General features: G+C 31.4%; 1 protein-coding gene and 1 long non-coding RNA gene across 4 annotated transcripts in view; one reads left to right on the top strand and one right to left on the bottom strand.

Moving 5' to 3' along the window:
* Nucleotides 1-965: 965 nt before the first annotated feature.
* On the bottom strand, nt 966-7,237 carry LOC139485373 (uncharacterized). The gene is made up of 7 exons (XR_011655306.1): nt 6,612-7,237; nt 6,054-6,120; nt 5,659-5,724; nt 3,335-4,453; nt 2,796-2,863; nt 1,763-1,827; nt 966-1,084 (listed from the first exon to the last, which is right to left on the bottom strand). It is a non-coding gene; the product is annotated as an uncharacterized lncRNA (long non-coding RNA).
* Nucleotides 7,238-11,468: 4,231 nt separating this feature from the next.
* Nucleotides 11,469-27,283, top strand: part of LOC139485354 (GATOR1 complex protein NPRL2-like) — a 63,277-nt gene continuing 47,462 nt past the window's right edge. For 2 of the 3 annotated variants that reach the window (XM_071269785.1, XM_071269777.1), the window contains exons 1-2: nt 21,558-21,722; nt 26,036-26,127. In XM_071269785.1, coding sequence (XP_071125886.1) covers nt 21,660-21,722; nt 26,036-26,127 — 155 coding nt within the window. In that variant the 5' untranslated portion in view covers nt 21,558-21,659. Of the gene's footprint in view, nt 11,579-21,557; nt 21,723-26,035; nt 26,128-27,283 lie in introns of those variants that run through there. The other variant, XM_071269796.1, reaches the window with a different exon arrangement.

Genomic DNA, 27,283 nt, shown 5'->3' with positions numbered 1-27,283 from the left:
CATTTTAGCTAGTATACATCTGATATTTAAAGAAAATGTGTAAAAAAAGTGAATATTTAAATAAAAAAAGTTATATTCCCTATAAACACTTAGGAAATTTAAAGTATGAGGAGTATAACAAGGGAATTACCTCCCCTTGCCTTGAAAATATGACCCTGTCGAGACTCCACATCCTTCTTATATTTAACAATACAAAATATAGTATAATTAAACTGAAAAAATAATACGGTATGTAAAAACTAAAACACATTTCAATAACTAATTTAGTACTTTAACTTTTACCTAAGGGCCTTGGTGGTAGTGGTCTTAGAAGTATTATTGTATCTCTAGCATGTCAAAATGAGGTTGAGAATTCAAACCCAACCTGTGGTAGGTGTGTTTGACTCGAAGCTTAATTGACTAGAATTGACAGTTCCCTGGGGGAAAAGTTGGTGGGTATTTACTTTTAACTTTTTCAACCCATAAAAAATGGCCATCAAGATACAGTATTACAAATTGGGCTGAAAGTGGCATTATACACCAAAATTCTATCAATCAATCAATCTTTTTTCACCAATATGTTCTACTCTGCTTCTAGTGAAATAATTTTATTTTTTTAGCTAAAAGCACTTCAAAAAAATAACAAAAAGTGGGAAAAATATATAACAATTCAGGAAACACAAAAACACAATATATTCTTTTTCAATTTTTTTTTTTTTTTTAGATTCTCCATTCTTAACCGACTGAAAGCCTTTGGACTAGACAGACCATTATTAAGTTTACAAGTAAATTTTTTCTGTTTCATTTCATTTTCCAGGTAAAAATGAAGCAGAGTTACAGGGGGTTGGGGGAATAACGAATAAGATCTAAATTATGAAACATATAAAGTTCAGTTTCTATAAGCACGACAAGAAAAGTAAAAGTAATTTTAAAATTTTAAATAAAAGCTTCCAATCTAGTTGAAAGTGGAGAATCTTTACACATTCTTTTTTTTTGTTTTTTTTGTTGTAAAAAATTACATTTTCTGAAATATATACAAAAGTTTTCTGACTAACTTTCTTCACTGTTATATCATATAATCATTTTATGTCAAAGTCAAAGTTTCCTGAAAAAGAAATAAATATTCTTAAACATATCTGTCAAAACATATGATCAAGCCTATAACAAAATTTAAACTATATCTAATACAATTATTAGCAAATAAGGATGAAAAACTAGCCAATGGTTGGTGTGTGTCATGTTTATTTTTTTCGATTAATTTTTTTTTATGAATCATTGCGTTGGTTTTCTTGTTTGAAATTGTTTGACATTTTGTCATATTCAGGGCCTCTTATAGCTTATATTAAAACTGGTACTGTAAATTCAGAAATTATTGCATGCATCTATTCTTGATTTTTTAATAAATGGATAAATATGCAAGATTAATAATCCCAATTTCAGAAAAATCCGCCTTCAAAGTTATGCATCAGAGATTAAAATTATGAATACACTGAGTTCCTATTGTGATATTCAACCAGTTGCATTATTTACATTCATATAGATATTTGCTCATTGATGAATGTCCTACGGTGACTGTAATTTGCTTCCTTTATTGATAATTGTGTAGTTGGCAATCTTATAACATCTCTTTATTCTTATATACCCCTATCCAGATTACCGGTATAAATAAACTATTAATTTGGATTTTTTTTTTAAATGTTAGATCTACATGTGTACATAAAAAAGTCCATGGTGCATTTACATACTCTTAGATGAATAGGCCAATCTTTTTTATAGTTCTTACCATAAAATTCAGCTCCAATGGCCCTTTCCCAGCTTCAATCCCTACAGACAAGCTGTGGTGCCAACCTGAAATATAAAATGCTTAGTCAATCAAAATTGTTTTAAAGGATCACTTCTGGAATACCGTATCTACTTTATATAAATTGGGTTATATACATGTGACAGGTTTTGAGAACATTGATAAGACATCAATCCAACAACCCAATCCATTCCTTAAAAGTGGAAGGTTTAAAAGGGCTAAAGTTGGCCATAAGATTTTAATCTTTTTTTAATTCAGGTCCAAATGCTGCATATAAATTGTTGTGGTATCATTTTTGATACAAAATAACCACTTCCTTTTTTGGCATTTAACAATATAAACTACAAAGTTATGACCTCTTGATTATGCAATTCTGGTGTTTTCGCAAAAGCGCCAATAAAGGTCCAATTTTTCACAATTTAGAACAGTTTTCAGTATTTGATACAAAATAACCACTTCCTTATTTGGCATTTAACAATATAAACTACAAAGTTATGACCTCTTGATTATGCAATTCTGGTGTTTTCGCAAAAGCGCCAATAAAGGTCCAATTTTTCACAATTTAGAACAGTTTTCAGCATAATTCACTTTCCCTGATCCAGTAATAGTGTATGTCTTGTAATTTAAATATTATAGGTTACTTAATATTTTGGATCAAAGGTATTCTTTAAACTTTTAGGTAAGAACATTGCATTTTGATAATATCTCCCAATTTAGCTAATTATGGAGTCTAGTGTATTATAAAGAAGCTTTTTCTTTTATGTCGCCATAAGTCTCTTGATATATCCATTTAAGAACCAGATTGGGGCCTTTTTGGAATTCTATGGTGAAAGTTGAAATTTAAAATCTATAATAAGGCCATATTTTGCCAAGTGAACATTGTCATATGGTACTGATAAAATAAAGAGTATACTGTTGACTTTTATAAACCTTTAACCCTAGTCAGTATTTATTTCCAAATAATATTATTTATAGAATATTTTTTTTTAAACAGGATTAACATACTGGTACCTACCTTCATATTAGCTGTATTTGACCACCAAGTCTTATTCCAACACCATGAAAACATGCCACAGAAAGTACCTAAAAAGAAATTAACACATTTATTAATTTTACAAACCAATTTCTATGTCAACCTAAAGATTACTTTACAAATTGTTCTGATTTCTTACTTCATGTACCAATAGTATAACAACCACATATTCTGTAAAATTTATAAAGATTGAAAAAAAAAAAAAAATTGTCAAAGTTTTATGATTTGAATTTCAACTGAACTCAACTAATTTGAATAATGAAAATGAGTTGTCTCCCATTGAATGAACAAATCTTGCTTTTAATAAAACTAGTCTCCCCTTGAGATATAATTCCTATCTCAGGATTTATTCCAGTAAATGTGATAGAAATTCTTGTTAATGTAACTGGTATCTCAAAATATTAAACTGGTAAATACATTCTTCAAAGATGTTGTTCACTCAGAAAAGAAAGATGAATATGCACTTTTTATCAAATATTTCTAGAAAATGTATAAAAATTGTTTGACTTCAATAAACTTGCCTTCTCAATTTCATGGTAAAGCCTCAGACTTGGTTGAAGATTTTATTGACCATCTTCCTTAGAGCTGCTCTCCTGGCTGCCAGGGTGGCTGTCATCATTATCTGATTGTCAATCTGTCATTTTTTGGTCTATTATTTATAGAAATGAATAAAGATACCAGATGCACTTTCAATTAATCTCCTATCTTGAAAATTTCACCAAATCAATTCTACAAGAAGTAACCCATGATTTCTCCCACCCTCAAATCTATTATCTAGAGCTCTGTTTACATTTTTTTATTTACAGAACTCTGAATAATAGTCCTTATTAGCTAGTATACATCTGATATTAAACCCAAAACTTGTACAAATGTGAAATTAAAGTAAATAGTTATATATTCCCTACCATGAGGAAATTTCAAGAATAAGGAATTAAACAGGGGAATAATAAATTACCTCCCTTTGCCAAAAATTTCACCTGTTTGGACTCCACATCATTGCTATATCTAACAACAAAAAAATGGTATAGCTATAATTAAAAATAAATAATTTGATATAAAATATTCAAACATTTAAAAAAATTATTTAGTACATCAATTTTCAATCTGGTGGTTCTCTCCCATTACTTTGACTTTCTCAACCAATAAAAAAAATGGCCACCAAGATATAATCAATATTGCTGAAATTGATGTTTAACACTAAAAATCAATCAATCTTTTTTCACCAGGATGTTTCTTTACTATGCTTCTTTTGAAATAATTTGTTTGAGCTAAAACATTGCTAAAAATAAGTATAACAAAACATTGGAAAAATATTCATATAATACAAATCAGAAAACTAAAAAAAAAATCATTTCTTTTTCTTTTCTTTTTTCTTTTTTTTTTTTTTTTTAGATTCTCCATTCTAAAACTACTAGAAATATTTTGGATACACAAAGACCATCATTAAGATAACTTAAGTTGGTCTATAAGTAATAAAGTCAAATTATGAAGGATCAATTTAGCCTACAACTTCCAGCTTTGTTGAAAATGGAGAATCTTTACAATTTTTTTTTAAACATACACAAAAATAGTCTGAATTACATTCTTTTTTGTTTCAGTTGAATTGCACAATAATTTCCTGCAGCCACAGTTGAAGTCACCTGAAAAATAAATATGCATTCTAATATCTGTCAGAACAATATTCAATGCAAAGAAACAAGTACATGTAACTGGCAATTGCACTTATGATGCATAGAACATTGCTTTTACCATTATTTTGAAGTGATGTATAGACATGAATTTACAATCAACCGGTCCGAGACCACAATTGTCGTACCTTGATTTTCGTTGTTCACGAATATAGTCCCTAGTGTTGACAGTGGGTTACTTGCCATTAATTTTTATACCCCTTCCAAATTTATTTCTCCATGTTTAATGCCTCAAATTGCACTGTTAAAAAATTTAGGTCCAGAATTTTAAAGGAAAGTAGTGATTTGGTCCAGCTGAAAAAGGTTGAAAATTAGCACTTCGGAAGCTGTCAAAAGATTTCAAGACGCCCTAAACATAAAATTGTCTATATTTTGAGTTAGAGCCGATGAAGTTTTCTATAATTTTGATATAATTTGTCCGAAAAGTAGTACAACACACTGTAAAAGTTTCTTTGAGAAAGCGCAGGTGGGATTTTTTTTATTTTCATTTATGTTCTAAAAGAAATGCACTACAAAATAATTGTGTTCTCGTACCATCCAGTCTTCCTTTGCAAACAAGGGAATTTTTATTATTTCATTGTTTCATCATAAATCACAAGCTATTGGTTTTCTTGTTTGAATTGTTTCACATTTTGTCATGTTGTAGACTTTCATAGTTATATGTAAGGTATAGGTTTTTGCTCATTATTGAAGGTCATACAGTGACTATTAGAAGAATGCATCCATGTCATTTGGTCTCTGGGAAATCTTTATTTCATTAGCAATTAAGCCACATCTCATTTACTTAATTTACAGTAACAGGGACAATTTTAGATATCGTAAAACAGATTGAAAGATTTTTTTTAAGTTACAGCATAATTTTTGATTTCGTTTATTTATCTTGTTACCACCTTCCTGATTAGTAGTTTTAAAATGGAGAATCTAAAAAAAAAATTAAAAAAAAATAAATTAAAGAAATGTATTTTTTTTAGTTTTCTGATTTGTATTATATATACAGATATAGTTTTAGAAAAATTAAAATTATAACACTTCTCTACACAGTTTAAATATAATACTTCTATGCATAATCAAAATATAGAACTCCTTTGCATAATAAATTCTATGGTATTTACATGCTCTTGGCTGAATATTTCATTAATTTTTGTATTGGTTCTTACCATAAAAGTCAGCTCCATTGCCCACTCCCAGCTTCAATCCTTACAGACAAGCTCGGTGATGCTAAGCTGAAATTTAAAAGAACATAAAATGCTTAGATAACCAAATTATTTTGAAAGGATCACTGTTAATTTATGAAAATTGAAGAAATGGGTCATATTCATGTTATAGATGTTGAGAACAGACGAGAGAGCAATCCAACTAAATAATCAGGTTAGAGCCTTTAATTTACACATATACATTGTATTTGTACTCATATAAAAAGTGAGAGTAGAAATTAATTACAGAAATTAAATGTTTGAATATTTCAAGGCCAAGAGAGTAAAAAACATGTACCTTTATGTATTTTTATAATACATTGATAATTTTTTTTTTTCAAGACAGTACTGGTACATACCTATATATTAGCTTTATCAGACCACCAAGTCTTATTCCCACACCAGAAAACATCTCACAGAAAGAACCTAAAATATAAAAATTGACAATCTATATATTACTTTACATTTCAATTTCCCTGACTTTAACAAAATATTGTTCGATTTCTTACTATAACCTAAATAACTGAAAAATCAATATAAAAGATTAAAATAAAAATAAAAATAAGTCTTCTAAGTTTATTATTTGAATTTCCAACTCCACAAAAATAATGATTTAAATATATTCCATTGTTCATAAAGGTAAATTATGAGTTATCTCCCATTGAATTGCAAAAATATCATTTTACATTAGCAACATCATTATCTCCACTGTAACTCTATCATATGCCCTAAATATACATTTTATACTAATTACCGATAGCATGTATAGAAATTTTTGACTTATTTAAAACTAGCCTTCTATTTTAATCAAATTACCGATAGCATGTATAGAAATTTTCGACTTATTTAAACTTCCCTTCTATTTTAATCAAATGACCGATAGCATGTATAGAAATTTTTGGCTTATTTAAACTTGCCTTCTTATTTTCTTGGTAAAGCCTCAGTCTTGGTTGAAGATTTATTTAACCATCTTCCTTGGAGCTGCTACCCTGGCTACTTTTATATGCTTTTCAACATAGGTTTTTGTACTGATCAGTTCACTGAATCTATTTTATCCAATTAATGAAATGTCCTTTCTGTTGTATTTCACCAAATATACAATTGTCCCAAGAATGTTCCAAAGCATCTCACAATATTTTCTTTTTCATGGCAGCTGAAGTAATTCTCGATATAAAACACAAATAATTGTTTGAATTCATACATAAAACAGTAAAAATATCAGATGTGCTTTTAAACATGTAAACTGTATTTTCAAAATTGACCAAATGTTTTTTGAAGTACCCACAATTTCTCTTTCCCATTATTATTTAAACGGTGTTTACATTTTTTTTATTTACAGCGTTAAAACAATAACTTTTATATAAATTAGCAGAAATCTGATATGTAAAAACTTAACAGAGGCAACACAAAAAGAACAAAATAGTAATTGGCTAAAACCAATAAATCACACAACATTTTTTAATATTTTGGAGCATAGTTTAATAAAATATCCCTTGTTTAAAGTTTTGCATTATGCACATCATAAGCATGAAAATTATACTCCAAAAATTGATCATAGCCTGAGGTAGCTCAGTTGTGCAATTTGGTGATGACAATCAACCTTAATCAATTTGCATGCTCATAATGAGAGTTCCAAAGATATGAGTTCAAAACAAAAATTGTTACCTCCTTAAAAAGTTTTAAACAAAAAGCTCCCAATTCAAGAAAAATTAGAAAAATTATAAACATTTCAAACTGCAGATTGAAAAAATGGGGGAAAACTCCTCAAGCAATTTCATACTAAGGAAATACACAACTTCAACATGTGTGCAATCTTTCTGCAAAGTTTCGATGGTGCAGAAACACTGAAAATAGAAAATACAAATATTATGCCAAATGGTGCTATATAGTGAAATATTTACACAAAGGACCAAATTTAGTAATGTGAAAGTGAACTCAAAGATGATAAAAATACTGATTCTTTAAAAGAAAAAATAATTGTCCATATTCAAATTGCATGTAATACTTCATTAATTTAGTTTAAACTTTAGTATGTTTAGAAAAATAGTTCTCAAATTAACAAACTAAAAAGTGATGTTTTTTGTTCCCAAATTAAGTTTCAGATAGAATTTAGATTGGTGATATCAAAATTTTTTTTTTTTTATAAGATTGGCTTCCTATGACTTCTGTTGGAATAGAAGTGAAAACACAGATATCCTGACATTAATAGAGATGGACTGACACAAGGTAACCTTTAGGAATGACTGGTTCCTTAAATGGAGGAAAACAGTCAATACGGAACCAGCTCCATTTAATACACAGACTTACAGGAAACAGCTCATTTTGTCCATTTGGAGAGGAAACAAATGTCATGTAATAACTTAAATAGATTTTTTTCCATCTTCAAATGATAAAAATGCAATTATTGAACACACCCCCAACCCCTACAGGGGTGGATCCAGCCATTTCTAAAGAGAGGGGGTACCCAACCCAGGATAAAAGGCTAGGTTCTTTTAACTAGTTTATGTTCTCATTCAATTGTATTGATCATAAAAAAAAATTGTATGGGTGCCGCAGAACCCAGTGTCTTGCCTACTTTTGCTGTCAATTGCAGGCTCAACAAAAATGAGGGGGAAAAATCAATAAAAATATTCCTCTTCGTAGTATCTTTTGAATGTAAAAGCTTCTGTCCAAGATTGGGAAAAATCCAGGAAAGTTTATGAATCTCATAAATGTTTTAAAAACTTTTACTGGAAGGAAAACTGGAAGGAAAACTAAGTCCATTTATAAGTAAAATACAGATAAATAGATAAAAAATTTTAACAAAATTTCCTTCTAGATACTAGCTTTTGATCATAAACAAGCTTCAGTCCAAGATTGGTACATTATCCAGGATATCATAAACTTATTAAAAATTTAAAAACTTTATCCACAGAGTGAATGTATTGTATCCTGGCATTATTAAATAAGTAAAATATGGAAAAATTGGTTTGTTTTATTTACAAAATTTACTTCTGTATACAATCTTATGATCATTAACAAGCTTCTGTCCAAGTTTGGTAGAAATCCAGAATAGTTTTAGAAAAATATTAAAATTTCAAAACTTTAACCAAAGAGTCAATATTTGTGATCGCCGCCGACGCCGACAGAATGAAGGATGACTATGTCTCATTTTTTTCAACTAAACTCAAAGGCTCGACAAAAAAAATATAAATGGTATTTTACATTTTAAGTTACATTAAGTGAAATTCCAAGTAAAATGAATAATCAGCAAAATGCATAGTATTTTTTATTTTTTTATTTGAATGGTCTATAAAAGATTCACTTATGATAATACTTATAACAATACTTCAGGGATTGTTGTAGTAATTTAACTATATTGGCATGTTTTATTTTCTATGCCACCTTCATCAGAATAAAAACTAAAGAGTACAAAATGAAGAAGTGATAATTTGCACTTCACAATGTCAACAGGAGGGAAAATAATAAATAAAAAATAAAAGAAGGTATGAAGGTAAACTTTAAAAAGAATGTTAAATAAAATTTGTTGAATAGTGTTTAATCAAATTTTGCAGAGGTACATGCTTCCAATTGGCTTCGCTCAGAGTTACTGCCTCTAATTGGGACCACTCTGCCGGGGGTACTGCTTCTAATTAGCTTTAGCAGACAGAGGTATATATGTACTGCTTCCAATCGGCTTCGCAACAAGACAGAGGGTATGTGCTCCCAGTTAGCTTCACTAAGAGGTACGTGCTTCCAATTGGCTTCGCTCAGACAAACCTACTATTTCCAGTGTTGAAATTGTATCATAAGCAAATCTGTACTACATCCAGCATAGTAAATGGTACATGATTGCAAGTCAAATGTCTTCCAAAGTTGCAAAAACATATTTTATTTTAACATTCTTGATCCATTTTATTTTTACATTCTTGATCCAGTTAAAGATAATACACATCTACCTTCACTCCTATTTATAATTTATCCTGATGGTGTCATTGTGAAATGCAAATTATCATTACAGAATTCTGTACTTTCCTGTAGTTGCAATCCTGATGATGTGCCATAGAAACCAAAATATTTCTATCTTATTAAATCACTGTAGCAATCCCTAAAGTCTTTTTTTATCTTTTAATTGAAAGAAGCATTTGTCCAAGTTCTGTCCAAGCTTGGTAAAAATCCAGAATAGTTTATGAATCTAATAAATGTTTTTAAAACTTTAACAGCAGACTGTATGTAATGTTAACTTGAAGAAAAACTAAGTCCATATATAAGTGTTAAACACAAAAAATGGAATTTTATTTTTACAAAATTTACTTCTGGATACTATCTTATGATCATAAACAAGCTTTTGTCCAAGCTTGGTATAAATCCAGGAGACTTTAAGAAAGTTATTAAAATTTCAAACTTTTAACCACAGAGTGAATATTTGTTGACGCTGCCAAGGATGACGCCAACGATGGAATGTAAGACCGCTATGTCTGACTTTTTCAACTAAAGTCAAAGGCTTGACAAAAAGGGGGATGCAACACCAAAACTCCCACCCTCTGAATCTGCCACTGCCCTCAAAGTATGGTACATGTACATGATCCAATTGGAACCTGCTTTGTCAATATAACTGATTGTGTGCAATTTTTAAAAGAAATTTAAGGGGAATTTCGAAAAGAAATGTCAAAATCTTATCTACAAATCATGATAAGCAATTGTTAAATGTGACGAAAAGGTTTAAATTAAAAATAGTTGTCAATTATGTACTGATAATTATAAACCAAATAGTTACTAAATATTTTTAAATCGAATAAAAATTACACTGATTTTAGAAAAATATGATGTTGAATGGACAAAGAAGACGTGAGTGTTCTCAGCAATTATTTTTAGAATTTTCATCATAAAATTTAAATTTAAAACAAGTTATCTCCCTTGCTTAAAAGTAATGGATTTCAATTGTGTAAAGACAAAGAAACAAACAAAAAATGTTGCTTATATACAACATTTGAGGCTTAATGATAAAACTTGTCTACAAATTTTTTCAAGCAAAAAGTGAATACTGTGGATTCACTATTATTGACAGTTTTTTTTTTATTATTATTCATGAGAACCACAAATTTGAGTTTTTCACAAGATTATTTTTTTGGGATTTGTATGGAGAATTTGTAAAATGTCTGAATGAAAACATATTATTGGGGATTAGAGTTGAAAAATTAACCCAAGAATGAGATATCTGAAGCAAAATAGATTTTACTACCATTTAACGCGAGGGATGATTATTTCAATTTCTCTGGGAAATGATGACAGTTTTAGATAACTCAGAATGAAATTTTTTTATGAGGGGGGGGGTGGGGGGGGGGGGTGAAATGACTAATTAATTGCTTTCCAATTTGGTTAAAGATTTAAGTGATTTTTATAGATAAGAGATACATCCAATTAGATTATAAATTTTAAATGTTACTTTTACTTCACCATTACCTTGTTAGCAATAAGTGCACACACAACAGATACCCTGAAATAATTTTGTGGACGCTCAAGTAAATAACATTGTGGATAATTTTTCACAATACTGTATTTGAATTCAATTTAAGATACAAATATACATTTAATTTTTTCGTTTCCAATACATCATAATATGTCAAATACAATTTAGAATTTGATTTAAGACATTTGCTTTTGACATTGTTTCAAAAATTATAAAAAGTTCAAAGTAGCTTTAAGCTCCAAATTGTTTTTTTTTTTAATATTTAAATGACTGCACAAATATCAAAATACTTTCATTTCAGAATTACATATGAAGATTCCTTTGAAAGCAGAACACTTGAAAACCATAACACCATCCAAAGAACAAATGAAAAAACAGAAGAAATAACCAGACCCTAACTACTGAAAGCTACACCAAAAAGAAACTATGTTATATGTTAGTAAGAGACGCAGTGCTCAAAGCTCAATGTATTTCTGAAATGATAATTTGATATTTGTTTAATCTTCAAAAACAACTATCAAGATGAACAATAATGTTCAGCTATGAAATTTTAAATGCAGATGACTATGACCTAAATTTAGTTTCAAGTACAAATGTACTGTTATTCTCCAATTTGACAATTAAGATGTATTGAAAACAGTAAAAAAATTGGGGAAATTGTTTAATTACAAATCTGAAATTTCAGTTTTTATCCTTTAAAACTGGTGTACCACCAAAAATTGCATGAATTGCTATGCAAACCCAATTTCAACCACCCAAAAGCACTAGCAATGCAAACAAGACAATGTTTAAAAATGTTTTATTAATATCAGTTGATCATTGGACCAAACGACCTAAAATGTTTTACAACTTAATAAACCTCATCTAAAGTTTTTTCAACTATCACCATTTCTACATTAATCAATTTGACAAAATATTATAAACAAATCAAATAAGCAGGCTTTCCACTCTGGGTTAATCTCCAACCTCTTTTTTTAGCTTCGACTGTTGTTGCATATTAAAGTATGCCAAATTGAACTACTGAAAATGATGGGCAAATCATTTTACTGCATTCCAGAAGAAAATTTTGTTCCATGGTTTAATAATCGGGGACGCTTTTTGTGTACGTTGTAATCAAATCAAATCAATCTTCTTTTTGAGTTTTTTATTTAATTTCCAGTTTTTGTAGTACTTTCTGAACTACTTTGTTCTCATGAAATGATTACTAAAAATACTGTCATCTATGTATTCAAACTGAATATGTTCTAAAGGAAAATACTTTTTGGTAAGTTTTAAATATTAAATGAAACTTATTCAAGAATCCACCAACAAGAATGTAATAAGTTACCACTTGGATTTATATTGGCATATTTATCTCGATATTTTTTTAATTATGAGAATAAAGAAGAAGGTGTTATGGCTATTATTAATCAAATGATCATTTGGCTTCTGTAATAAATAACACGAGGAAAACTTTTATAATTAAAAATGGCTCATCATAATCCAGAAACATTGTTAAAAATTTTGATGGTGAATATTTGTGATAATCATAAATGATTTTGTTTTATATATAAATATTAACTAATTTCAGAAATTCAGAATCAAATTCAATCACATTTTCCCAATTACTAAATGCTTCTACCATAAAATAGTGGAGGAGGCTTTTTCACCTGGGAAACTGATTTCAATTCAGATAGCATCACATTTAAGCAGTATATATTAATAATAGAATACCCTAGGTTTAATAATGTACCCCCTCAAATTTCCCAAGAGTAAAATATACATGAATTTTGATCTTGGCATAGTGTACCTGAATTCTACTTCACAAATTTAGAGCAAAATTGCATCACTTAGTTGAAATACCATATTGTATCGAAACCCTCATTTCATACGAGTTACCTCCCCTTCTAATTTAGTGAATTTTTATTTCACTACTCAGTGGCGAATCCAGAACTTTTCATGAGGGGGCCCGCTCCAGTCATGCTACAGTGATTCCTTATATAATCTTCCCACAAAAGGGGGGGGGGGCAAGGCTCCCTGGATCCACCTATGCTACTGTCATTCAAGATATCAGTGTTTTCATGTAAACCCGAGTCATTATTTGTTATTTTACCTTATATTTTCTGTAAAAAAAGATACATTATTAAATTTTGGGACAGTTCAATTGTAAAAATTCATAGAAGCATATCTTAATTTACTCCAAAAAATATAGAAATTTGTTATTTACAATCTTTTATTTAACACATTTAATAATTTGGTTATGCGCATGAAAAAGATTTGAACATTTCTTTTTTCATTCGTTCATTAAAGTAAATTAACATTTCCAATTTTTTTTTCTATTCAAAAAATTATTTACTTATTATATTAAGTAAAACATTTTGAAGAAAGAGATGAAAAAACACATAAAAAATGCATTTTGACAATTTTTGATAGAAAAAATGGAGCAAAGAATGAAAAAAAAAACCATTTAACTTAAACAATGACCGTAGTAAATAAATTAACATATCAAATACTTGCTACCATTCTGTGGTGCCTGAGTTCACCCTTTTTTTTGTTTTGGTTGGTGCTTGGTGTCTAAGATCATTCCTGGTCTTTGGTAAGGTTGGTGTGTTGTGCCTGAAATCATCCCTGGTCTTAGGAAAGGTTGGTGCTTGGTGCTTGAGATCGTTCCTGGCTCTTAAGTTTGGTTGGTGCATGGTGCCTGAAAACCTCTTAGGTCTTTGTTTGGGTTGGTGCTCTTTGCCCTAGTTCATGCCTGTTCTTTGTTTTGGTTGGTGCTCGGTGCTGGAGATCATCCCTGGTCTTGGTGCTTGGTGCCTGAGAACCTCTTAGGTATTTGGTTGGGTTGTTGCTGTACAATATTTTGTTATCAGTGTAGACAATTTTCTGTCATTTCTTTTGGTTATGTGTTGTCTTGTCTTTTTTCACCAAATGGTTTAATATTGGCCCTTTGGTATATTCCTTTTTTGTGTATCTCTTGTTTATCATTGTACCCGACTGTTTGAATTTTTAGGATAATTGTAGAAATACTATTAGCGATATGCTATTCCTAGATGTTCCAGGACATGAATAACTTCTTGATTACATGGTGTGCTGCTTCATTTAAAAAAGGTGAAAGTAAGATGTCTCATGTTAATTTTGTGAGGTGGGATACTTCTTGTGTTCAAATAACACTAGTTAATACTTTGATTGATTTTGTTCCGTGGGTTTTATCTCATTGACAAAAATACACAAAAAGACAGAAATAATAAATACCGTATACCTATACATCTTTGTAAGAACTCTGAAATAGATATGAATAAGAGCGCTTAGTAATTTATCACTTCCATCAAAGAAATGGACATACAGAAATCTATATGCCACTTTTCTTCATCTGTTACAACATAGTCATACTCTGGATCTATTACTGAGGTTCATCTAGAACAAAAACAAATTTGTAAATTATTAGTGTTGGAGAACGTTGGTGTCACTTCCATCAAATGGGTCCATGACTGAAACATCCTCTCGGCTGCATCTGTAAAAATAAATCTGTAGTGTGTTGGAGAACGTTGGTGTCACTTTCATCAAACTGGCCCATTAACAAGCTCATGGTAGAGTGATCTTGTTACTATTGTATAGTGCTGCGGAAACTATATGCTACCCTCCCTGGTCTAGTACAACGGAGTCTATTCAAGGTCTATCACTGTAACATCCCCTTGCTGCAATCTGCAAAAATCAAAATTTTAGAATTAAACATCTGTTGGTGAACTCTGAAATGAAACATAAATAAATATACAAAATTACATACAGGTATATAAGAATAAAATCAATTAAACTTTGTTTTATTTTCTTTAAAGTAAAATTCAAAATTTAATTATTTTTTTTAATCAACTTTTTTTACTTTTATATTTTTTCATGAAAGTTAGCATTGTAACTGCTGTAAAAATACCATAACCTATTGCCATTTTGCTTAGTTAGTCTGTTTCTTATGTTACCTTTTCTGACATGGGACACAGACTTCTTTTTAAATGAGTTTTACTGTGTGAATTGCTGTGTGTTTGTTTTTTCTACATTGGCTCCTAGAGGTATAGGTGTGGGTTGAGATCTCTCAAACCTGTTTAACCCACTGTATTTATGCACCTGTCTCTAGTAAGAGGCCTCTGGCCTTTGTTAGTCTTGTATGTTTTTTAATTTTAGTTCATTTATATGTTTTTGAGTTTAGTATGACATCCACTTTTACCGAACTAGTACACTTTTTTGTGTAGGGCCTGCTGAAGCCTGCCTCCTGATGCTGAATTTTCTGGTCGAGTTGAAGAGCCATTAGTGGCCTTCGGCTGTTTTCTGCTCTTTGGTTGGGTTGTTGTCTCCGACATTATTTTCAATTTTGTATAAGATTCATATTTTTTTTGGAAAAACCAGTCACCAAACCTGTTGTGTGCGGTGGCTCCCTTGTTTCATTTTTTTATTTTGACATTCTGTTCTTTTTATTATCTGACCAAGCTGAGCAACCTTCTACTACAATGGTACCTATTAAATGTTGCATGCATACAGACCAAAATGAGGTTAAATTATAGTCTTGGAAAAAAGTAATAAATATGCAAAGTTTTTAGCTCTTTTTTACATAATTTAACTAAACAGACTGCTACCCGTTGGTTTTCCCGTTTGAATGGTTTTACACTAGTAATTTTGTGTCCCTTTATAGCTTGTTTGGTGTGAGCCAAGGCTCCATGTTGAAGGACGTTCACTGACCTATAATGGTTTACTTTCATAAATTGTTATTTGGATGGAGAGTTGTCTCATTGGCACTCACACCACATCTCCCTATTTGCTAATTCCAGGTCATTACTTCGATCATTATTCCACTTTATTTAATTTATGTTTATCAAAAGTGAAGTGCTGTTATTTATTGTCTTTTTTATAGCAAATGCCTCTTTAAGTGATAAATTATCTTAATGTATTTTTTCAAACTTTTAAAAAGTGAATGGAAGCTGATTAAAATACACAAGATAATTCAGTAATTTTTTTTAACAATTTCAAGCTCCTATGTGTGTAACATATCAAACCTTAAGCTTAGCTTTACAAATTTGATGGATTCTTTAATGTTTTTGAGTGAAAGTGACAAGCTCCTTGTGAAAAAAAGCATATTCTAGTATTGCACAAACCATAAGCCTTGCTATCAACAGTAAATTTGGTGAAAATATTAAAATCAAATCTTCTTATCATGTAGAAAAAGTTATGCTGCATTTTGTTCAAACTCATTTATACTCTTCAGAAACTAAAAAAAAATCAGTCAAAGTCAATCAAATGTTTAGCATTGACAATGCATTGAACATTTCAATGGAACTAACATACATACAGGTCTTTATGACTCAAGAGGTCAAAGCCCATAAAACAACCAACAATGACAAAATGCTTTCCATGTCCTCAACCAAGTCATCACTAAGGCCATTCAACTTCAATAAACATTCTGTTTGTATTAGTCAAAGTCAAAGTGCAGTGCTAGTGAAATAGTCTCAACAGAGTAGAAATGAGTAAAAAAAAATGTTTTTGAAGATATTTGAACATTTATAAAATGATATTTATTTCAAGATGTAGGACACACATTGGACATTTTAGTGTGCTGATTTGGGTCTCCATGCTGTGGTATTTTGTTAGAAGATTATGGCATCCTACATCGTAGCCTTGGAATTTATTTTGGAAAATAGAAAAAAAAATCTTTTGTTGATGAAAGCACATGGCAAAAGGCAATTTAATGTAAACAATTTCTGTATTTCTTTTATCTTAGTTGACAATTATAGATATGAGGGTAGATAGGACCTTTATCGGGACTCCGGGGTTGAGTGTTTTCAAGCTCAGGATCTCGGGATTGACCCTTTCAACACCCAGGAATTCTTTTTTCGAAATTCGGTATGTTGGGATTTAAATTTATTTAAATTCAGGACCTCAGGATTTCGAGTTTTTAAGCCCAGGATTTCAGGATAAGTTTTCAGAATTATGATCCATGTGGTCACAGTTATCTCCAATTGATTAAAGGTAAGCTTCATCAAAACAACTTCATTCACTTGTTAAATTTTGAAAAATGACCAGAGCAACTGAATTAATTTTAAAGACTATCGAGGTAGTGACCATTTCCTAAATAATAAGAGTGACATTTTTCTCGTGCGGGGGAGTCAAGATTTCCAAATAATTTTTTGTTTGTTAATTGCATCTGGCATTTTTTTTTTTAAAAAGAACAAATTAGCTTATTCAAAATTTGAAACCCTTCAATTTGAAAAGTGTTTTGTATGAAATTTTGTAGTTTGGTTAGGCATTGCACAAAAAGGGTGGGCTTTATATAAAAAAGTTTCACCCTGCAACATGCTCATGTGCTTAGGTCAGATATTGGTGTGTATGTAAGTTATTTGTTAGTCTGTTCATTTTATTCACAAATCTTTTAGACTTTGGATGATTTACAAGTTCATGTATTGTATAAACATCAGTCTATAGTTGAAGACCTGTAGATGTCTTTGGTTATTTATTTTCATTGGGTAGCTGCCTTGTTGATTTATACCCTACATCCCCCTTTTTTTTATAATGATGCATAATATCTAACCAATAAAAAGAATACTCACCAAGTTTGATTATAGATGAGGTTCTTACCATAATATTTGGTAACCCCAGATATACTTAACAGCTGGCTTACTGTTCACATTGCTTACTCTTCAAGGTCATCAATCTCTCTTCTGCTCTCTGCTCAGTTGTTGGCTCCTCTAAAACATCATTTCTTTTTAATAAATATGAAAGAATGGAACTTAAAACTCTATATTATTTATCATTCTTTATAAATCTTGGTTGGTTGGCCAGGTCACTGGACACATTTTTAGGCCAGGTGAGCTAAAAAAGTGTACTTAACTTATATTACCTTATTTATAACTTATAATGATAAATTTCATTGATAAAATGTATGTCTGTATAAATGACTTGTATATCAATAGCAACAAAAAGTATATTTTCATACATTTAATTTTTTTTTAAAACTTATTCAAACTTTTGAGTGAAAATGATAAATTTTGTGCAAATTGATTATGTATAAGATGAAGAACAGCAATAAAAGCACTGTTCCTTTCTTTTGTTCGTTTATTTATGCTGTCTATGTACTGATTTTGTATTCTGGATGGATATTCCTGTGTGCATATTATTTGTTTACCTATTAAACTGTAGCACTAGGTCTATCAAAGATGAATACCGTTGTATACTTTAATGTCCAAATCATAATAGTAGTCAAATCTGAGAAAAGTTTATCAAGAAGAATTTTGGGAGAAATTCATCATCAAAAAACTAATCCAGAAGCTTTCGGTCTCAGACATTTATGAATTTTTTTTTTAGGTATATTTAGTTTAGATCATCACAGAAACAATCTAACAATCTAATTGTTAATATACATATAGTACAATATATTATCAGATAAACCTGCTAGTAATCCGGATGGTAAAAAAAAAAATGATTAAGTTTTGTAATAAACTATTTGATTATACCTGTATTCAAGGCTTGGTCTACTGTATCAAGAGAAAATCAACATGTTTGTGAAATGAAGTTGATATACTGTCTTGCTTTCCTAGATGCATCTGAATACCAATTTAGATTTTTTAGATAACTAAGTTTGTAGTGTCAAAGTACTGAAAAGAAACATTTAATATTAAAATTATTCCAGAAAATATGTTGCAAACCAAAAAGTATGTGTGTTTACTGTACCCATACCTTCCCTAAAGTTTTGTTGGGAAATTTTTTGATTTAGCAATGTTGCTCCCATAGACTCAATATTTTTGAGTCTATTGACCCTACAATACAAGGTTTTCAACATAGACGTTTTCAGTAAGTTTTGCCAACCAGTTCAAAAACTTTACCCAAATTTGATTGGTTAAACTGTTAATTGTTCCCAAGACAGATACATGAATGTGAGCTCTATTCTTTTTGTTATATTTGCCACTGGAAATTATGCAACCAACAATCAATCATGAATCTTAAATGGTTAAAGTAAAAGCTCTATGCTGTAACTCAAGTAAAGCTTGTATATATAGACATGCACAGACATTAAGAAGATGTTTAACATATCTAGAAGTAAATCAAACAAAACAGATCACATTAAAGAAATTTATGATAAATAAATGATACCTTAAATCTTCTATAACTTTGAACTCATCTGATGTCCCCAAAATTTTTAAGGAAAAACACAGGAGTTTGTCCAAGTAAAGATCAATTTAAACTAAAATAAAGCCCAATTCAAACCTGTTGATCACATGATAATTTATACACTCAAATCTACTCACTTCACACTTGAGTAACCAGCCGTGTAGCCAAATATTTTCACCTGACAAAAGTATTGCAAAAAAATATGTAACTGATTTGCTCAGATAACAATGAATTGCCCTCAAGGGAATTCTTTTTAACTTATTAAAATTTAAAGAACAGTAAAATCTGAAGCATGAGGCCGCCAAAGAACCTGCATTTAAATTTTTAAGTTTGAGCACGAAAACTGATTAAACTAAAAAGTGGACCAAGGACATGAAGAATCAAGTTCTTCTACCTTTTGAAATGGCTTAATCATATTTACACTTCAACCCCAGGCTGAATTTTCATGTTAACTGTAAAAAAAATATAAGTCCATTTATGACTTTACAAGCTTTGTTTGATATGGAAAGGTATATAGCCACGCTTTAGGCCCAATTTTATTTTCTCGGCTTTCAAGTTCTATACATATGAATCGTATTGCAGAGAAATAAAAAAAAAAAAGACACAGTTTTACGCTTCCCAAATTTGAAAATTTGAAAGAGATGATTGTTTATTCTCTCGTAAGTTTTTCACCACTTAACCTCATCTAAACGAACAACCCCAGTCATCGATTTTTTTTATACTTTGTGGTATTGTTGATAATTATAGTATCTGACTATCAATGAAATTTTATCTGAGGAAATGTAAATAGATGATTTCCAACCATGAATAGCGTCTCGAATCGACAACGTAGAAAACGTATAAAAATCGTCCAGTGGACAAAATTGCAAGACATTTAATTTCTTTGAAAACGAAGTCGTTTTGAATGCGCAAAGTATCAAAAAGTATGTAGCTGACTGTTTTGTAGAGTTAATAAAAAGTTCAATTACGGAAAAGCACTATTTAGGATGCAAGGATTCTAAAGTTTCAATAAATAACGTCGCAATTAAATGACACTTTATTTGTAAAAAGCGGCGAATTCCGACATTGGACATCTTGCAGAGGCGGATTTAGAGGGGGGGCCCAGGGGGCCCGGCCCCCCCCCTTTTTTGGGAAAAAAATTGGTTGCTTATAAAGGGAATCATTGAAGCGTGACTGGAGCGGGCCCCCTCTTAGGTCAGTCAGTGGGCCCCCACTTATGAAAATTTCTGGATCCGCCACTGATTCATTCGAATTTTCGCGGATATAACACTGTTTTGAAGAACACAAAACAAACCTGCTAAAGTTATTATTCGTACAGTCTGTTTACGTCTGACACGCATATTTTTGACGTTTTGTCAATATGTTGTCATCATTTTAGACTAAAATTATGATAAAACAATTTATAGTTTTTTTCCGGAATAGTCATGATTTATGCCTATCTAGTCTATAGCTATCAATTTTATATAACTTAACTGTTATGATTTTACAGCGTGAAAAGCTGTTTATTAGTGTGGACTGGTTGATTACACCGCGGTATTGACGCAATAACGTGCTTTACGTCTGACTGAGTCATTGCGCACCCAGCGATAAACGGAAACTACGAAGAAATTACTTAACAGATACCAAGTTTATATAGAACAATGGCCATTTAATTACGTTCATTCCAACAGAGATATCCTATGTAAGCGAAGATCGACTTTGAAAGAAAATATCGTTTTCGGGGCATAGCCTGCGGCAAATAGAAGCAGAATTGTCACAGTTTTATATGCAAATTTGGTTGTATTTTTGTTGTGGATCATTTTCATTTTCTCTTTAGATAAACATAAATTTAATATCATTTCAAATTTGCTATATGTTTTAACCAAAATTTTAAATAGTAAAAAAAGTATACAGCAGAGGCGGATTTAGGGGGGGGGGGGCAGGGGGCCCGCCCCCCCCCCCCTTTTTGGGAAAAAATTTGGTTGCTTATATAGGGAATCACTGAAGCGTGACTGGAGCGGGCCCCCTCTTAGGTCAGTCAGTGGGCCAATTTCTGGATCCGCCACTGTACAGTATACATGTTCACATCAAGAGAAAACAAATACAACATCGGACTTGATTTCTTGCTACATAATAGATGGAGGAGCACGCCCGAGTCACCTTAAGTTTATTAGAAGTTATGTTTAAAAAATGCCTAAATAGGATTCTACATGTACCAATACAGACAATACAGACAGGCCACTACAGACATATCTGGTTCCGTTCCCGGGTATTGATGGTCATATTTTGGTAAAACCTCAATAATCAGCTGATATTTTTCGATTACCTCCCTTCTTGCAGACAACTTTTTAGTTTATTTACATTTGTATTTACTTATATTCCCCTGCATTTACAGATTAAATTTGAAACAATGATAAAGGGAATGTGCCTTGCAGAATTCCATCCAACTGCTGGTCCTAAGATCAAATATCAAGTAAATGCACATACTGTAAATGTCTTTGCCCTGTGAAAATTGTGAGATACACATAAAATTTGTATCATGATGCTTTAAGGTTCATCATAACCTTTTGGCTAAAATGGCCGTATTTACACCCCAAATTTTACTCTGAGTACAGACTAACCTATACACCTGCAACAGTTTTAAGGGATGGCAGGAACTAGATATATAAATTTTAAATGCATTTTATGTTTCAGAAAATTATAAACTTATCTAGATTTTGCTATCCATTTTTTTTCGTTCCTGCAGAAGGTGCAAAAATTAACTAAGTAGTGAAAACGATTGAGAAGCTCCCCTCATATAATCAATGTTGTGAGTAGTATTGATTTAAATGGACAATAGATGGACAATAGACACCTGTAAACAATAGGTTATTTAACAGGTTTAAACTGTGTAACTGAGTGGACCGTATCAAATGAAACTCGGGTGTTTGTTTATTTTGCTATCTTCTGCAGACTGGAAAAAAATGAACATCAAAATCCAGGTAAGTTTTTAATTTTCTGAAACGTAGATTTCATATAACTTTTATATATCTAGTTCCTGCCATGCCTTAAAACTTTCCTGGATGTACCAGTTTGTCTGTACTCATAGTAATTTTGGAGGTGTAAACACGGCCATATTTTTCAATTCCTTATGATGAACCTTAATGTTCATCATAACCTTTTGGCTAAAATGGCCGTATTTACACCCCAAATTTTTCTCTGAGTACAGACAAACTGGTACATCCAGGAAAGTTTTAAGGCATGGCAGGAACTAGATATATAAAAATATGAAGTCTACGTTTCAGAAAATTAAAAACTTACCTGGATTTTGATGTTCATTTTTTTCCAGTCTGCAGAAGATAGCAAAATAAACAAACACCCAAGTTTCATTTGATACGGTCCACTCAGTTACACAGTTTAAACCTGTTAAATAACCTATTGTTTACAGGTGTCTATTGTCCATCTATTGTCCATTTAAATCAATACTACTCACAACATTGATTATATGAGGGGAGCTTCTCAATCGTTTTCACTACTTAGTTAATTTTTGCACCTTCTGCAGGAACGAAAAAAAATGGATAGCAAAACCTAGAAAAGTTTATAATTTTCTGAAACATAAAATGCATTTAAAATTTATATATCTAGTTCCTGCCATCCCTTAAAACTGTTGCAGGTGTATAGGTTAGTCTGTACTCAGAGTAAAATTTGGGGTGTAAATACGGCCATTTTAGCCAAAAGGTTATGATGAACCTTAATGGTCGCCTATCCAGGCTCTTGTTTCTATCCATGGGGAGGTCGCCTATCCAGGCACTTGTTTCTATCCATGGGAAGGTCGACTATCCATATATATGCACAGTCGACCTTCCCATGGATAGAACAGTAGAAACAAGTGCCTGTGATGTTTATTCAGAGAAAGGAGGGGGCGGGGGTTGGACCTTTATCGAGACTCTGAGACAGGGTGTTTTCACAAGTTTTTAAGCTGGCATTAATACTTTCGGGATCCAAGAATTCTTTTTTCTAATTTTGGGATGTCGGGATTAAAATTTCTTTAAATTTAGGACCTTAGCCATCTTGTATCTGTTTCTGTATCTGTATTTTACACAGTGCAGGATCCAATCGCGGATATACATGTATGCGCACTAGAAGGAGAGCGGGTTGGTTAGTCCAACCGTTGGAGGGCAGCCGTGAAACACTCAACTGTTTTTTGACATGCAGTTTTCTCGTCCAGATGGTTCCACTCTACTATTGTTTTTGGAAAAAAAGAGTTCTTTCGAATGTCTGTTTTGCAGTCTATTAACTTGTATGAACTGCTATTTCTAGTTTCTTGTCTTTCCACGATGTTTGAGTATTGAAAGTCACTAAAGTTTTTTGCCTTGACTTGGCGTTTATTTCTTGTCTTTTGCAGGTAATAAGTTGGATCAATCGCTCAACCACTTTGTAGAACATAGTCAGCCTCTGATGTTTCCTTCGTTCTTGAAGAGGTGGTAGTTTTGGCTTAGAAAGCATATTTGTGACGCACCTGGTGTCTGGATTTATAATCGTGCAGGATGAAACGTGCTCCTCTTTTCTGTATGCTTTCTATTTTTAGCTAACCTGGCCCAAAGGGCCAAGTGAGCTTTTCCCATCACTTGGTGTCCGTCGTCCATCGCTGTTAACTTTTACAAAAATCTTCTCCTCTGAAACTACTAGGCCAAACTTGGCCACAATCATCACTAGGGTATCTAGTTTAAAAAATGTGTGTGGTGACCTGGCCAACAAACCAAGATGGCCACCATGGCTAAAAATAGAACATGCGGGTAAAATGAAGTTTTTGGCTTATAACTCTGAAACCAAAGCAAGTAGATCAAATCTTACAAAGTTAAATTGTTTATCAAGTCAATATCTATCTGCCCTGAAATTTTCAGATGAATCAGACAACTGGTTGTTGGGTTGCTGCCCCTGAATTGGTAATTTTTAAAGAAATTTTTCTGTTTTTGGTTATTATCTTGAATACTATTATAGATAGAGATAAACTGTAAACAGCAATAATGTTCAGCAAAGTAAGATCTAAAAACCAAAATGGTCAGTTGACCCCTTTAGGAGTTATTGCCCTGTATAGTCAATTTTTAACAATTTTTCGTAAATTTTTGTTATCTTTTACAAAAATCTTCTCGTCTGAAACAATAATTTTTAACAACTTTCACTAATTTAAACATTCCAGCAGCACCTGCATATGGGGTATATATCTCCCAATTGATACGATATTCCTGTGCTTGCATTTCCTATCATGATTTTCTTGATAGAGGGTTACTGCTCACAAGGAAGCTATTAAACCAAGAGTTCCAAATGGTGAAGTTGAAATCATCCCTTCGTAAATTTTACGGACGCCATCACTAGTTGGTTGACCGTTATGGAATAACCGTTTCACAAATGATATAGGATATGTTCCTTACGTCGTAACTACAATCCCCTTCCCTTTCATGAATGTGACTTACCGAATTAGACTATTTACCGGATTTGTAATCACATAAGCAACATGACAGGTGCCACATGTGGAGCAGGATCTGCTTACCCTTCCGGAGCAACTGAGATCACCCCTAGTTTTTGGTGGGGTTCGTGTTGTTTATTCTTTAGTTTTCTATGTTGTGTCATGTGTACTATTGTTTTTCTGTTTTTCTTTTTCATTTTTAGCCATGGCGTTGTCAGTTTGTTTTAGATTTATGAGTTTGACTGTCCCTTTGGTATCTTTCGTCTCTCTTTTAATAAATTTTATGTAAATTTTTCTAAAGGGCAAAGTTTATTATAGATAGAGAAAATTGTAAGTTCCAAGAATGTTCAGTAAAGTTAGATCTACAAACACATCGCCATCACCAAAACACAATTTTTCATGAATCCATCTGTGTCCTTTGTTTGATATGCACATAGACAAAGGTGAGTGACACAGTTTCTATTTCCCTGATGGTGAATGGGTCCCAGATGACAGCACTATATTCTTGTACGGATCTTACCATGGCTACGTAGGCAAGTTTTTTGGCACTGGCGCAGGTTTCTTCTCAGGAACCCTAGTGTACAGCTTGCCTTGCTTGTTGTTTTCCCTTGTACGTAATGCCCCATGAGTTTTTTGAAATGTTGGCAGGTACGAATTGATGGGTAAAAAAAACATCCAATAAAGAAATGTTGAATGTAATTGATATAATTAACTTCTGAAGTCTTATATTATATAGGACTAATTAGTAATAATGACCTCACTGATGTCTTGGCCTTAATGCTCAATACATGTAAACAACAAGCCTTGATTACAAACTAATCCTATATCAAACTCAGATTTTAACAAATTCAGACTTTTATAAGAATTTATTTATTTATGATAACAATGTGTTCTTACATGTACATGTAGATTTCTTTAACATGCATGACATATTTATATAGTAATCTCACTCTCAGATATTTATATTTATTTACTTAAAAAAAAATAATTGTCAATTGGAATGATTTAAATGTTTTTATGCCCCATTTATGGGCATTATGTTTTCTGGTCTGTGCGTTCGATCGTCTGTTTGTCCATCTGTCTCGCTTCAGATTAAAGTTTTTGGTAGAGGTAGTTTTTGATGATGTTGAAGTCCAATCAACTTGAAACTTAGTAAACATGTTCCCTATAATATGATCTTTCTAATTTTAATGCCAAATTTTCATAGTCCACTGAACATATAAAAATGATAGTGCGAATGGGGCATCCTTGTACTTTGGACACATTCTTGTTATTTATATTTTATATATGAAACTTAATTGATAGTTCTGGTAAATAACATCTTTTTTTTTTAATTTTAGATCCCAGAAGAGGTATTTTCTAAAGAAGACTTGGATGCAATTCATCCTTACATAATTACAAAACCAGACCTGAAAGAGAGGCTAATTACATTGTAAGAAAACAGGTTCAGTTTGACAAGTCTTTTCTGAATGTCTTAAAAAATATTTTAATAATTGGATAAATGTTCACAAATAATAAGTTGAAAATATGTGAAGATTTTTGATTTGATCCATTTTACATCTGATTCTTACTGATGATAACCTACAGTGTTTACTAACCTGTACTGGCAATTATATAACATATAGCTTACATAAATATATCACATTAAAGTGTATATGAGTCAAATTCTGGTATTTAGAAAGCCTTTCTGACAATGTCAATGGCTTTTCATAGATATATATACATGTATCATCTATATTAGATATATATACATGTATCATCCATATTAGATATATATACATGTATCATCCATATTAAAATTAGGAAAGTGGTAGTATTTCCGATGAGACATCTAATCACCAAAGACTAAAGGATGTAGACAAAAGCAACCATTGGCCTTCATCAATGTGCAAAATCTATACTGAGGCAGATACTGTATATTTAGCTATAACAGGCCCTAGAATGATATTATTAGTTTCATGGTGTGATATTGAAGCACAAATTCCCTTATGGAATACACTGACCCATCTATATCATATTAGGTCACCTAAGCACACCGTGTAACAAATTTATCTTACCAACTATCTTCATGTGTGATATTTAGAATAGCTGCATATCGAAGTGATTAAGTCTTTAATACTCACATGTAGTATTAAGAACTTTCTTTCGTTTGTTTATCATGTTTATACAAAAAAACAAATGCCAACAAAAACAGCTTGTTAGCTTAAATTTGTTCAATGAATTTATTTCAATCATCAATTTCCTAGTCTGTTTTAATAAAACTTTTAGATTTCATTTTTGATTTGAAAGGGAAGTAATTCCCTACTAACCCTATATGGTAACTAACCCATATTTTTAGGACACCCTATATCAAATATATGTGGCCAACTGCCGCCAACATGTGTAATCCTTAGCTTCAAGTTTATTTGTTGTTCTTCAATATGTCTTACAAGGATACGGTTGATGGAAGTAGGGAAGGGTATGATTATGAGTTGGTAAAATTTACTGGTTGAATTTTTGATTTGCAATTTTTTTAAATTTTTTGAAACATGTTCAAAACAGACATTATTTGTTTAAGAGATAAACTGCAGTTTAATTAAAATTGAGCG

The sequence above is a fragment of the Mytilus edulis genome, chromosome 1 (genome assembly GCF_963676685.1).
Source record: "Mytilus edulis chromosome 1, xbMytEdul2.2, whole genome shotgun sequence".
NCBI classification, from domain to species: Eukaryota; Metazoa; Mollusca; class Bivalvia; order Mytilida; family Mytilidae; genus Mytilus; species Mytilus edulis.
The sequence above is the reverse complement of the archived record's forward strand: the minus strand, read 5'-3'. Positions and strand labels throughout refer to the sequence as shown.